This window comes from Lytechinus variegatus, chromosome 2, assembly GCF_018143015.1.
Source record: "Lytechinus variegatus isolate NC3 chromosome 2, Lvar_3.0, whole genome shotgun sequence".
Taxonomy (NCBI): Eukaryota; Metazoa; Echinodermata; class Echinoidea; order Temnopleuroida; family Toxopneustidae; genus Lytechinus; species Lytechinus variegatus.
The window spans coordinates 26,341,892-26,355,645 of record NC_054741.1 but is presented as its reverse complement, the minus strand read 5'-3'; the positions used below and the strand labels follow the sequence as shown (position 1 = coordinate 26,355,645).

At 37.3% G+C, this 13,754-nt stretch overlaps 1 protein-coding gene across 1 annotated transcript in view; it reads left to right on the top strand.

The window, feature by feature from the left end:
• The window catches only part of LOC121407701 (dual specificity protein phosphatase 22-like), a 28,342-nt gene extending 18,396 nt beyond the window's left edge, over positions 1–9,946 (top strand). Inside the window, exons 2-7 of the mRNA XM_041598890.1 lie at positions 5,108–5,141; positions 6,010–6,092; positions 7,199–7,248; positions 8,336–8,410; positions 8,804–8,975; positions 9,573–9,946. Of these exons, the coding sequence (XP_041454824.1) occupies positions 5,108–5,141; positions 6,010–6,092; positions 7,199–7,248; positions 8,336–8,410; positions 8,804–8,975; positions 9,573–9,887 (729 nt within the window). The 3' untranslated portion in view covers positions 9,888–9,946. The remainder of the gene's footprint in view (positions 1–5,107; positions 5,142–6,009; positions 6,093–7,198; positions 7,249–8,335; positions 8,411–8,803; positions 8,976–9,572) is intronic.
• The last annotated feature ends 3,808 nt before the right edge of the window (positions 9,947–13,754 follow it).

The window sequence follows — 13,754 nt, the reverse complement described above, 5'->3', positions numbered from 1 at the left end:
AATATGTTGAGGGATATACATAAATATGAAAACATACTTTGATATTTAAAACTTTACAAATGCAAGTTTCAGGAAACTAAAATCATTACCAAATCGGTGATTGTTGTTATCAGCGATTTCACCAGACGGCTGAATTAGGTGATTTGCGCCTAGACGATTTTGTGACCACTCGCAAAGCATTTCGGGATTGAATATGTCCCCTTTATTTTCTCTGGGCTGTTCGCTGAACCCATCATCATTCTATGCTTAAGCTACATTATGCTCCGTCGTCTGCTTAGATTTCAACCCCCTAGTCTAGCACTGGTACTTGTTCTGCTAGGCGTCGATCAGCATTTATCTGCAGTCCATATAGGCCGTGACTCATTTATTTATTTATTAGAGCAGGCAGCAATGCCAATGGGTATTAAAAAAAATAATTCACGTATCTATCCTATCAGTAGTATGTTATCATTTCTTTTCACCATTTCCCCCAAAACTTATAAATTTAGAAATACATTCCAATCAGTAATAAGTGAAGTCTACATCTAACCTAGATCTTGATCATGTTGATCGATAGACCAAAAGCTTCAGTCTCTGTATTTTGGTTGCTCTGCTGAACTGCGCTGGCTCACTCACCGATGGAGATTATAGTAAAATGTCAGAAATTGTTGAATAAATCCCCAGAAACGACGGTTATTCCTGTCTAGTTGATCGATAGACCCAAGTCTAAAGATCTAACTTTATTTGTCTAACTAGACAAATACTCTGACCAGTCTCGATCTGTTTGTTGAAGATGTTGTTCCACACTGGATATCTAAGTAGATCTAGAATATATATAGATCTAGCACGACTTGTTGGTATGAGATAGTCTATGCAACAATAAAAAATACTAAAATAATAATAAACTCAAAACAGATGAATTCCACGTTGTCTTTATAGTATAGGACGCCTAAATCTAGACCATTTGAGGGTTGGTCCATGCAAGCTAAGTTTGGTTCAATTAAGGCCAGCCTGCATGGGCTAGCCGCTAGGAGGTTATGATTTTTTTAGTCCGTTAAATGCCTACAGGGTAAAGTCTAGATCTAGAACTAGAAGATTTAATGGTTGAAAAGTTACCGTTAGGCCTTACCGTTAGGCATGAAATCTTTAAAATTCAGTTAGAAAATGCATAAAAATAAAATCACGACGAGCTCAGTCACTTTGCTCTTTCACTTTCGAAATTTCTCAAAAAAAGTATGCGTTCTGCCAGCCAAGCCCAGGCCATGCAGGCCCAGGAAAATTTACCAATTCTTGCAATATGGCAAACAAATTATGTAAAAGTCTTTGATTGCACAGAATCAATGGTCAAATTAAGATATGGATGCTGTCTATCAAATCTACTTTCTGCCCAAAATCATAAATTAAGATGGTGTAAAATCTATCTAGCTCCCATTTCTTCTAGTCTAGGCCTAGATCTAAGTATACTTTACTTACTTTACTTTAATTCCTCGATGCTGTAGGCTTGTGTTGAGTGCCTGTTATCTCCTCTGGTGGTTGTACAGTATCCATGATATTAAAACAAAATATATATACCGGTATAACTAAGGCTAAGTCTAACGCAAAACGATGATGGCACTCTGCAAACGATGTAACATTGCAATCAATTTCCCAGAATTGGCTGATTTTTCTTAGAAATTATTGAAGAAAACCAGGGAAAATGTGAATAGGTGGCCGTTTATTCAAGCTTTAATTTGGCTTTGGAAGTTTGGTTGCTCAATGATTATCGACCTTCGACGCGACGCAGCGCCTGGCTGTGCAGCTCAGCTGCAGCGCAGCGCGCAGCCAATGCAATGCATCCGATGCATGGGTTTTTTTTCGCCGTCCATAGTCTCGGACTCGAAGTTGAAATTTAGACCCGGATTTCGGGGATTCGGCGCCTTGTATTAAGATTTATAGACTTAAAAGTCAAATGCAATTTAAAATTTGAAATCTGACCTTGAACAATCATCGTTGATAAACATCAGCCCTGAAGCAATTGCACTTCAAATCAGACCAGGCAAATTAGACGTCATTGTGTATGTTGCTAGAAGATCTAAGACGAGTCGACTGAAGCCCCAGCGCATCATCAACGTTACTAGTAGCTACGCGACCGGCCCAGACTCGGCGCACCCAGGCCAGAAAAATGACTCGATTATTACGGTGGTTGTCTATGCATTTATTAGTGGTGCAGCGAAATTCAGCAGAGGAAAATAAGAGATAAGAGGTATCCTCGTCATAGACTTAATATTCCAAAATGAGAAAAAATGTCAAAATCATGATTATTTAAGCTAAATAATTTCTTTAAAAATAAAAGTAATATTTGTAATATTTTTACCTAGAATAACCGACCTAATAATTGTTCATTAAAAATATTTAAAATTAACAAATGAAAAAAAATCAACTCGACAAATTTCCAAAAAGTCCCCCTTATTTTTTAGAGTGGTCACAAAATTCGAGCGGAGTTGACCCACCTTCCTTAGAGCAACACGCTTGTGTGTTGCTGCCCTCTACGTTCGTTGACTCTAATGAAAAAATTAGTAATGTTTAATCGTTACTCACCAGTTTTTTTGTGGTTATATCTGCAATATTCCAACAGATTCGTCCCAACTCTTCTATTCTAAGCACTTTTTGTAATAATAAACATGATGCAAATGCATTCACTGCGAGCTTGAAGCGTGAGCTGAAAATTATCTATATTTAGGCTTGAAATCAGGACGTTTTAACTTTATTGAGAATTAATCCCACTATGTGTATCTAAATAAGCAATCATGATGGAAGCACAAGGGACGAGCTGAAATTTTTTATATACTTTACATGAAAGGAGAAAACTTTAAGGATTATTTGTAGGAATTCATAAAAAGGATACGTATCTCATAGGCATAATGCGAGCGCGAAACGCAAGCTGATTTATAAGAAATATATCCTCACCTAAAAAGGGACATTTTAATGATTGTTGATTGTTTGTAAAAATTATTGAAGAGGTTTTGTATCTCCCTTACCAAATCGGTGCATGATGAAAAGCTTTGACAATTGAACCCCCAAAATGTGTATTTCAGAACTGTTTTTTTTTTTTAGAATTAATGAAATGTATCGTATCAAAATGGGAACCTGCAGCTAGAGTTGAAAAGTTAATGTTATTTGCATTTGAATAAGGAATAAGGACTGTTTGTTGGGATTCTTGAAGAGAATAGTGTAACCAAAGTTGGTACGAATATTCATCCCTGGGTAAAGACATGCAAGATTGATTTTCTGAATGTGTTAGGAACTGCACTACCATGGTAATAGCATAGGACGGGAGTATTTATCACTTTCAGTGGTATTCTTTTTTCCTGTGCCTTTATTCCTTTGCCTTTTCTGTTCATTTTTTGTTTTAATTTCTTTATTATTTGTGCCCCCTTTTTTCTGCCCCCTGAAAGTTGTACCCAGGGCACATGCCCCCTTTGCTGTACCCCATAGATACACCAATGTCTTTCCCATCCCTCCCCACCTGAAAAAAAGATGGAGAAATTTCATTGAACAAGTCATATCACTTATATGAAGTTATATCCCTTACTTAAGATTGTTTTATTGAGAGTGTACACAAGGAGAAAAAGAATAGTTTTACTACGATAAACGTTGGCAGTGAAATAGTTCATTTTCCTTGCTGACATCACGTATAGTCCATTTTTTCCCTAGGAAAAAAGTGAACTATACGTTTTTTCTACCCCTACCTCGCGATACACTAGCTGTTTGGCACGAAGCGAGCAGAGCGTTGCTCAGCCAAACGGTACTTTCCACTAGATGCCATGGGAAACTTTCGGTGAGCTGCACTAACCAGGTGCTCTCGCTGAACAGAAGATCCATATGGCAAGATTTATTATTTTCTCAACGATTGTTCTATATCATTTCACTGTAAAATGGTATGAGTAGAAGGGATATAAAACAAATATACAATGACCCATTCTCAGAACCGGCTGAAACATCAGGAACATCGCATAGTACTATTCTCCAGAATAGTTTTAGCCAGATCCACGATTGTCATTGTATATTTGTATACTAGCCTATCTGATATGCGCTGGGCTATAGTAGGCAAGTTACTGGTCGCGCCTGACTGGTATGCGCCGGACTATAGTGGGCAAGGTTCAGGTTTCAGGTCGCACAAAGCAGACTGACGGGTGAGGGCTGCGCCCTCACCTGAAGTACTCGAGCTTCACTCTCACCCATCAGTAGCCCACTACCCCGACGCATATCGGATAGGCTAATCACATATGGCGTTATCACTTCATAACATCAAATTTGGTCGATGACGTGATTGAGTGTCATTGTTCTCTATGCTGCACATGTATGCTAGACTGTTGAATACGGTCTCATATTCAACAGCAAGTTTTGTACATGAGCCTATAGGATATTCATCAGATTTTGATCCTTATAGGGATACGCTTGGCTCTGGTATTGTAATGGCAATTTATGCAGACCAAAATGCATTTTCTGATGTATCGTTAAAACATAAAATATTGCGTTTGATATGATTGAATTCATGAAAGTGTTTAGTAATAGTATGATCCACTACCACATAGTAGAGGATCTGGTCCAAAAATTGAGAACGTCCCAGAAAACAGGGATATCCCAATGTAAAATTGAGACAAGTGTCTTGATAAATTGGTGTTTTCCTTGTTTATGAGGACAGTTTATTTTTTTCACTTCCCATGCTGGACAGATGGAAATATACAGGGATCGAGAAAATGCGTACACAGAAATCAATATTTTTACTTCATGAGACATGCAACAATATTTTTGTTTGATATTCCATTGCACAGCCCTGATGGAGAAGAACTGAAAACCAAGTTAAATTCAGTACCCTAGTACATGCCTTGGAATTACAGCTTTTCCATACTCTATGTTGATTATATCATGGACTTCTGTATAATCCTATTGGACTCTTTTTCCTACAGGACTACAAAGCATATGCAGTGGAGAAAAATGTATGTAGTTTATTAATTTTAGAAAGAGAAAAAATATAGAAAGAGTGATACCAATAATCAATTTATATTTGATAAGAACAGTTTCAATGAATGATTGTATATTAACCTTGTACCATATTTCTTCCCTGAATTAATTTCATGCATTCCAGGTCTTGAAAGGAATCTATGTTGGCAACTTCAGAGGTAAGCATGATTATCTTAAGATCATTCAAATGAAATGGCATCTTCAGTCTTCACATTTGAATTTGAAGTACATGTGATTTATTTTCTTGAATTTCTTTCAAATTTTTAGTTACATACCAGACTCATTGTTTTTCATCCGGATGTTGATTTGGTTTGGGAATTGACAGTAATTCAGTGTTTATAGTATACTTGGTAATGTGATTCTGTATAGAGTTTTAGAGCTCATTAAAGAAGATGTATTTTACTATTCAATTTGATGATAATGAAAAAAATGTGCAAATCACTGAAATCTGTGTGTATATGTAGATTGACTGAGTATTAAATGAGATAATGTTTATGGTATATGATTAAATATTTGATTTATTAAGAAGAGATTACTTTACTAATACATCTTCCTCTTCTTTTATGTGTAAATCCTTTTTTCAAAATAAGTAGATTCAAAGATATTTCTATCTAAAATAAAAGAAAAGAATATATCAGTCAAATATCTCAGGGTGATTACAATATTTTTGAAAAATTCAATATGTTTCCTTTATGGCTTTTACTGTGCACATTGGGAAGATGATTTAAAGAAATGGAGTGGACTTAACTACAAGTTTGTACCAAAATGAAATATAGAGACACAGGAAATGAATCAATAATTCAATCAGCCTTGAACCAGAAGAAGAGTGTAAGTTCGGATGCTTTTATGATTTAAATTTAAATACCTAATATAGTTACTATTCTCTTAACATATCTTGGTTCATCTGTGAGATGAATTCATATTGTCTTTCAAGAACTATTCTACTTTCTGAGTTAATGCCTGGTGAAAAACAAATGGATTACTGGTAGATTATTTCTTTGTCCTCAATATGTTGTTTTATTACAGATTCAAAAGATGAGACACAGCTGAACAATAATAACATCACACACATCCTATCAATACATGACAATGCCAAGCCTTTAAGACCAGTAAGTTTCAAGCAGTTTACAAAATGCATGTCTATACTATTTAAAATTACATTAATGGTTACATCATTTGTAGCTACACTGAATATGGTTTCATTCAATTGAAAATTACAACCATATGATATTTAAGTATATGAAATTTGTGTTGAAATGTTAGAAAGTAATACTGCACTAATGTGAAAGTTATAAAATCCAATATATTATAAAAAGAAAAGATGTCAAAATTATTGTTAAAGGTCAAGTCCACCCCAGAAAAATGTTGATTTGAATCAATCCAATAAGTGTAATAATTCAGTCAACCTTGAACCAGAAGAATAATGCAAGTTCGGATGCTTCTATGATTTTATACAGGCACTTTTAATAGCATATATATAGCGACTGTAATACTGAAAATTTCATCTAAATTGTGTGTAAAATAAGAAAGATATGACCTTTAAAAGTTTTGCTTATTTTCACAAAATTGTTAAATGCACAATTTACCCACATGCTTATATGAGAGAGTCGATGATGTCCCTCACTCACTATTTCTTTTGTTTTTAATTTTATTGCTTGAATTATACAAAGTTTCGATTTTTACAAATTTTACATTAAGGACTAACTTGACTGAACCATAAAATTTAAAAACTATGGTAATGGAAGATGATAAATTGCACTTCATAAAATTAAGGGGGGGGACTGAAACAACTGGAACTGGAAAAGAATAATAAAGAGAGAGAGAAGCAGATACGTAAAAATTAAAAAAAACAATGGCAAAGATAAGAAAATTATGAATTTTTAGAAGTGCAAAGTTTTAAACCCCTTCTTGAATAGATAAGTGTTAAGTATGCAAGTGAACTTCAGAACAGTAATGTCAATCATTCATGATGTATATATACTTATCAAGGTATCATTCAAATGTCAATAAGTTAAACTTTCAAGTTATATACGGTAATTGTAAATCTCACTGTTATATTTCTGAGTTAATGTCTTATGAAAAATCTCACATTATAGTTCTAGAAAGATTTAAGTATGATTGTTTGATTTCAGTTAATTCTTAACATTCAGTATATTTTCATACATTGAAAATATTACTAATTGCATGTTCTTTTCATGTAACATTCCTTTGACAGGATAAAGAGTACCTCTGTTTTTCTGCAGATGATGCACCGGGACAAAATTTGTGAGTATATGAGTATTCTTGAAATAGTTAGAAGACAGTTTGAACTTGTTTCCTTTCCCATTTAACCTGACATTACCCAAATCAAGGTGGAGTATTGAAGGGTTTCATTTGTAATTACTTCTGACAAACTGCTTTCTGTTTCTGTTTATGGTAACTCCCACAGGAATTCAGCAGGACAGCGTTTTGCTGATAAACGCCAAGCTGGTATATAACCAATTACATAGGAAACATTTTCCATCTAAGTTACTCAAGCATAGTGGCTGACCTTATAGATGACAGATATTACTCTCGGGTCGTGTTATCAAAGCAGAGAGAATGAGAGAATGTCAGAGTTGAACTCACAACCTTGTGATTATGAGTCCTATGCTCTAACCACTGGACCACACGATCTGTGGATGGCGACTAAATCAATACTTGTACTTTTATCAGATTGATATTATTCTTTGAGCTGGTAATAGAGAACATACCCAGCGGGCTGGACTACAAGGTACATGTATATATAGTCTGGTATAGCGGTCTCCCAAGATTCACTGTATGGCGGTCTCCCACATTTCGATTGACGATATTTTTTATTTTTTTAGTTCATATACATGTTTCAACATTTTTTTTATTTCTAAAAATATTTGATATTGAAATGTGGAAATATAATGAAAATCAAATTGTAGTCAAATTAAATCAAATTATGTACAATCAAGTATTATATGAATGTGTTTGCCCAAAGCGCTGCAATTATGTGCATCATAACTTTGTACACACTGATTCAGACACACATTCGTGGTTTGGACAGCTGTCTCATTGGTGTTAAAACTGTTAAAGAAAATCAGGACAGTTTTTTTTTTCATGCAATGGTTGGTATTGTGTACTGATGGAGCACTCTAGGCTTGAAGGAATTTTCCTAATGATTGTGAGCTATCTTCAAGGAATGAGAATAAATTTTGATGTCTAACTGGACTGTGCATGTATCTATTAAAATAATTAATCTGTTGAACACATGCATAAAGTACAGTAAGAAATCAAACATTTCTTTTACATTTAGAATTTATTCATGAAATGTGCTGATAAGTGTTACTTTTTTTTTCCTTTCCAGAATACAATTTTTTGGAGAGAGTAATAACTTTATCCATAAATGCAGACTAGAAGGCGGCAATGTTCTTATACATTGGTAAGAGAGTATTCCAATTTCATGGTAAATTTTCTTGTTTCTTGCAAAAATCTGAGAGAGAAACCTTTGCATGCTTTTTTTTGTAGATTGATATGAAAATGAAATGCTGTTGCATTATATCAAGAAACATTTGTTATGATATTTGAAAATTGAATTATTAAACCTTGGACCTCTTCTATCAAAGTTATCCATTGATCTGCCAAACTTATTGTTACTTTTAATGTTGTAATGTTTTATCTGATTTCATCTTTTCTCTACCCCATCTCATCTTGGGTGTGATGTGTTTAAATTCTGCATTAAGAAAGTTGTTTCATGATCACAAAATGTCATAGATTTGCTTTACTGCAGTTTCACTTGTTCATTTCTTGTTTTGTGGTGTCTTGGTCTCCTTAGCCTCGCTGGTGTATCTCGAAGTGTCACCCTTACTGTGGCGTATATGATGACCGTTACTGATTATAAATGGGAGGACTGTCTGCGGGCGGTGAAGACATGCAGAACAGTGGCACATCCTAACTTTGGTTTCCAGAGACAACTACAAGAATATGAATATTCAAAGTTAACAGAAGTAAGTATGCTAAGGGGGCTTCACATAGAGTTTTTACTACTGTGACTTTGATAAAGTCATGCTTACATGCCAACGTGCAGATGATATTTTAACGTAATCAATGACTAATTGACTACGCAGTAGTTCGTGCCAACTGAGCACGAGTATGACTGACCAATTTTTTTTGTGAAGTACTCCCTAGGTTTATCTGATATGTAATAATTCCCCACCCTACTCTACCCCCTCTTTCCTGATATTTTAATGTAGACTTACTGTAAGTTTTATGCTGATGATGATTGTTGGTAATTTTGTAGCCAGAAAGAAAAATTGAACCATATCCTCACAACTTTTGAAAATATTATATTGACTGTGGAAGCTTTATGCACACGAGTTGAATGTGAATTCCCTCCTGTTTTATCTATTTTTTTGGGGGGGTGGTTCTAATTCATGTTATCCCAAAATTAGAATTGAGTGTTCAAAATCAGACATGAAAATCTACTCTAATGATATCATCAGAAGTTCAAGTGTCGTGACTTAATAGTTTATTATTCTTATTCTTGCCTCGATGAATGGAAATTTTCATTTAATTTAACTTTTCCTGTTTTTCTACCGATTCAGTTCAAGCAGGACATCAGGCTTCGGTTCCCTGAATATTCAGCGGATGAAGACATCAAGAAGATGCAGGCCCTTCTGGAGAAATACCACCAAGAAAGTAAGGATGCCAACCAGGGCCGAGACCCTCATGAGGGTTTCATCTACCCCCTCCCAAGAAACGCCTACAATATTAGACTCAAGAAGGAGAAGGAGGCGAGGGAAAGAGCAGCAGAGTCTCAGGGATCAGCAACGGGAATGACTGAATCAACGACAGCATCAGCAACCTTGGAGGAATCATCGAAGAACATGGAAATGGCCTTTGCAGATCAACAAGATTGATACGTAGTATACTTTAGATGTTTTGTAATCATATACATATATATATATATAGAGAGAGAGAGAGAGAGAGAGAGAATGTAATCATCTTTCCATTCAATTGAAAAAAAAGATAATGGTCAATTAGATGGTGATTCTCATCTGTGCAGGTAACAGAGTGAAGATTAAATACATTTTGGCACTGTCTGCAAAGTCCTTCATGCTGTATGCAGGTTTGTCACGGGATATTTGGAAGTTGATATTGTTAAAACCTAGTTTACAGTGCAGAATGTCCCCACAGTGCTGAGTGACCACCTTATTGCTACATACCACTATGATCAGTAAATATTAACTGTGATGTTAAAGTCTCCTTTTTGTCTCGCCCACCAGAGGTGAAGGCAAGACTTAGGGATCCAAATGTCGTCCGTCCGTCGTCTGTCGTAAGTCGCTTATCAACCAAACTTGGATGGTAGATGGACTTGGGGGACCTGCATGTTATGCTGCAGTTGGAGGTCACATGGTAAGGTCAAAGGTCATTTTCAGGTCAACGTTAAAGTTTACATGCAAGACTCTCTTATGACACCTAACTCCGCAACCGTAAGTCGCTTTTCAACCGAACTTGGATGGTAGATGGACTTTGGGGACCTGCATGATATGCTGCAGTCGGAGGTCACATCGTAAGGGGGACCTGCATGTTAGGCTGCAGTCGGAAGTCATATGGTAAGGTCAAAGGTCATTTTCTGGTCAACGTTAAAGTTTACATGCAAGACTCTCTTATGACACCTAACTCTGCAACCGTTAGTCACTTTTCAACCATACTTGGTTGGTAGATGGACTTGGGGGACCTGCATGTTATACCTACCTATGGATACCTATGGATGCTTCTGAACGCAGTCTAAGACTCTATATTCAGTTCCAAATTCTGTCTCCTTTTTAGGTTGGCCGGGTCATGTCCTGGTGGGTCAGCATCAAACTTGAACTTCACAGGTTCACATCTCCAATACTTATCCAATCCATTCTCGAAGCTGTGGACACTGGGTGCATTTACTAATTCATTACTTAGGCTATTCCAAGGTTTCCTCATTCTTATGTAAAAGGAATTCTTACATTTCTCAGTTACTGACCTCAGAATAAACAATTTTTTATCATGACCTCTGGTAGGCCCCTGCACCTGTCCCAAATCTGGCACTACTTCCTGGTCATACCTGTGAAATAACTTGTATGTTTCGATCATGTCTCCTCGCGCACGGCGATAAGCTAATGTAGGAAGTTTTAGTTGAATCAATCTTTGTTCATATGGGAGGTTCTTAACCTCAGGTACCAACTTAGTGGCCCTTCTTTGTACATTTTCTATTGCTTGAATATGTTTTTTTAAGTATGGACTCCATACTGCATGAGCATACTCCAAATGAGGTCTAATCAATGCTTTGTATAGGAGCAAGAAGTTCTCCTTGTGAAGATAAACAAATGTTCTCCTAATAAGATTCATTAGCCTATTGGCTTTATTTATCTTTGACTGAAAGTGCTGCAATCGGAGGTCACATGATAATGTCAGAGGTCATTTTCAGGTCAACATTAAAATTTACGTGCAAGGCTCTTAAGGCAAGTGTTATTCCATCCCAGTCATATTACAATGAAGTTTCGATACAATTCTGTTGCATGCCCTCGCGAATCCCGATATTTCTGGTTATTTTCATACGTGGGCGAGACACAAAGTCGCTTTTGCCTTGTTTTTCTTGTGTGTCCATCGTAAGCAAAAATCACAAAATCAAGCCAAGTTGCAAGACCAGTATTGTGTATCCATGAATGCATGGTTCGACCTGCACTTTAAGTCTCTGTTCTGCCAACCATCTGTTATTTGGAAGCTCTGGTGGTCTATGTTTAGATGGTATGGGCAGCTGATAATGTCCATCTTCCATGTCCTTTCCATTTGCCCGTATCTCAGGTTACCTTTTCTGTCATTCACCTACAGGCCCCTTTCATCAGTTGTGTCTGCTTTCAATTTCCAGAATCTTTCAAGCTGTGTCTCCAGATGAGAGTCACCATCAATAAAGCTACTTGAAGCATTGACATTTCCATGATTGGCCTTTCCAGATATCGGACCGTGTAAGGACCGTCCAAGAATTGTACAAATAGCATATAGTCCTGTCTCTGCCTTTCTCATGTCCAGAGAAAAGGAGGGCCTTGGGTGCATCTTGACCAATCAACATACCAATCTCCTGCCCTCTTGCAATTGGCAAATTAATATCCTGTAAATGAGACCAACCTGTAATCTCTCCATGTGATCACTCCTGATGTGTATCCTGTCCTTATTGAACACATGTTCCATCCTAAACAGCCATCTGGCCAATGTCGACCACCAGATCCACCACTTTGGTTTCCAACATCTATTTATTGTTGATGGTGGTCAACTATAGCCTCGGTGTCTGACCTTTGGATTTTAACTTCTCTGTCAGGCTCTTGGTACCGAACGAGTTTGTGGATCCCGTATCCAGCAAGGCATATGTTCTCAAAGCTTTACCACCAGTTGCTGCTTGGACTTGAACAGGGACAATGGAAGAACACATCTTTTACCGGCCCGTGGCATTACCAAAGGTGCTGTGCTGTTAGCAGTTTCAAAAAACCCATTCTGAGATGATGATGCTGTAGTCCCATCGGTCTCATTGGAACTGGATGACTGCTTTCCTGTATCCTTCAAAACATCTGTCCTCTGTAATCCATCCTTTTAAGATGCAGAAATCTACTATGTTTCCTACTACATCCTTTCACAGAGCATTTTCTATTTAGGAAACATTCACTTGAACTGTGTCCTGGCTTAAATCATAAATGCTTGTCCTTGACCATTTGAAGACATTCTTCAGGTGTCATGTCCGTAAACAGGTTGCAGAAAAAGATGCCATGGGCATTGTCACAAAGAGCACAGTCCACTTCCTTTTTCTGATCTGGTAAAATTTATACCAGCCATTTAATACGACTTTCTCTCAAGTGACTGTTTTGATCCTTAAAGGCCACCGAACACCTTACGACCCGACTGGTCGGTGACTGCCTTGTGACTGAGTGAGGGAGATGAATCGCAAGGCAGTTATAAGCCTCGACACCGCACACCTTGCAATCCGATCTGCGACTCACGCATGCGCTTTTTGGCGTAGCATCTGGGAAATTGCGCTTACTACTGCGTATGCGTGTTGTTTATCATTATACGCGTTTTGCAACTCTGCTGTGTGATTAGCTGGAGGTTGGATTGAGCTTGCGATCCAGTCATAAGGATTCGACATGTCAAATCCTTCCGATTTTCCTTGCGACTTGTCTATGACCGATCTGCGACAAGCTGACAAGAGCTGTGATGTCACATCTCCCCTCGCTCAGTCGCAAGCCAGTCGCCGACCAGTCGGGTCGTAATGTGTGCGGTGGCTTTAAGGCTGCTTCTTATCTCCACACTGCTCTCCGTAGACTGGATCATTAATTTCGCAGACTGCGTCAGTCACAAAACGTACCACGTCTGTCAGTTTGGGAGATCTACCTTGCTGGCAGACGTCTTTGACAACCTTGAGCCACCTGACTCGCAGATAGTAAGGTAGTCTCTCAACAATCTTGACAAGTTGTGAACTCATCACCTCAGCCACCATGTCCACTGCCTTTAGGGTCTCACAACAAATCTGCAGCACATCTTTGAATTTCTGCAATCGTTTTCTGTCACTTGGCTGTGGTGACTTTCTTTGTCTAAGTATCTTGGATCTTAAACTTTAAAAAAACATCTTCAGCCATGCCTAAGGATACAGAATGTATGCATCTCTAGCTTGTAACCTTTGACCAACTTTCAGTCATACCACTTTTGCATGTCCATTGTTAACTAGTTATCACTAACAAACCACTTCATGTAATTATGTACCA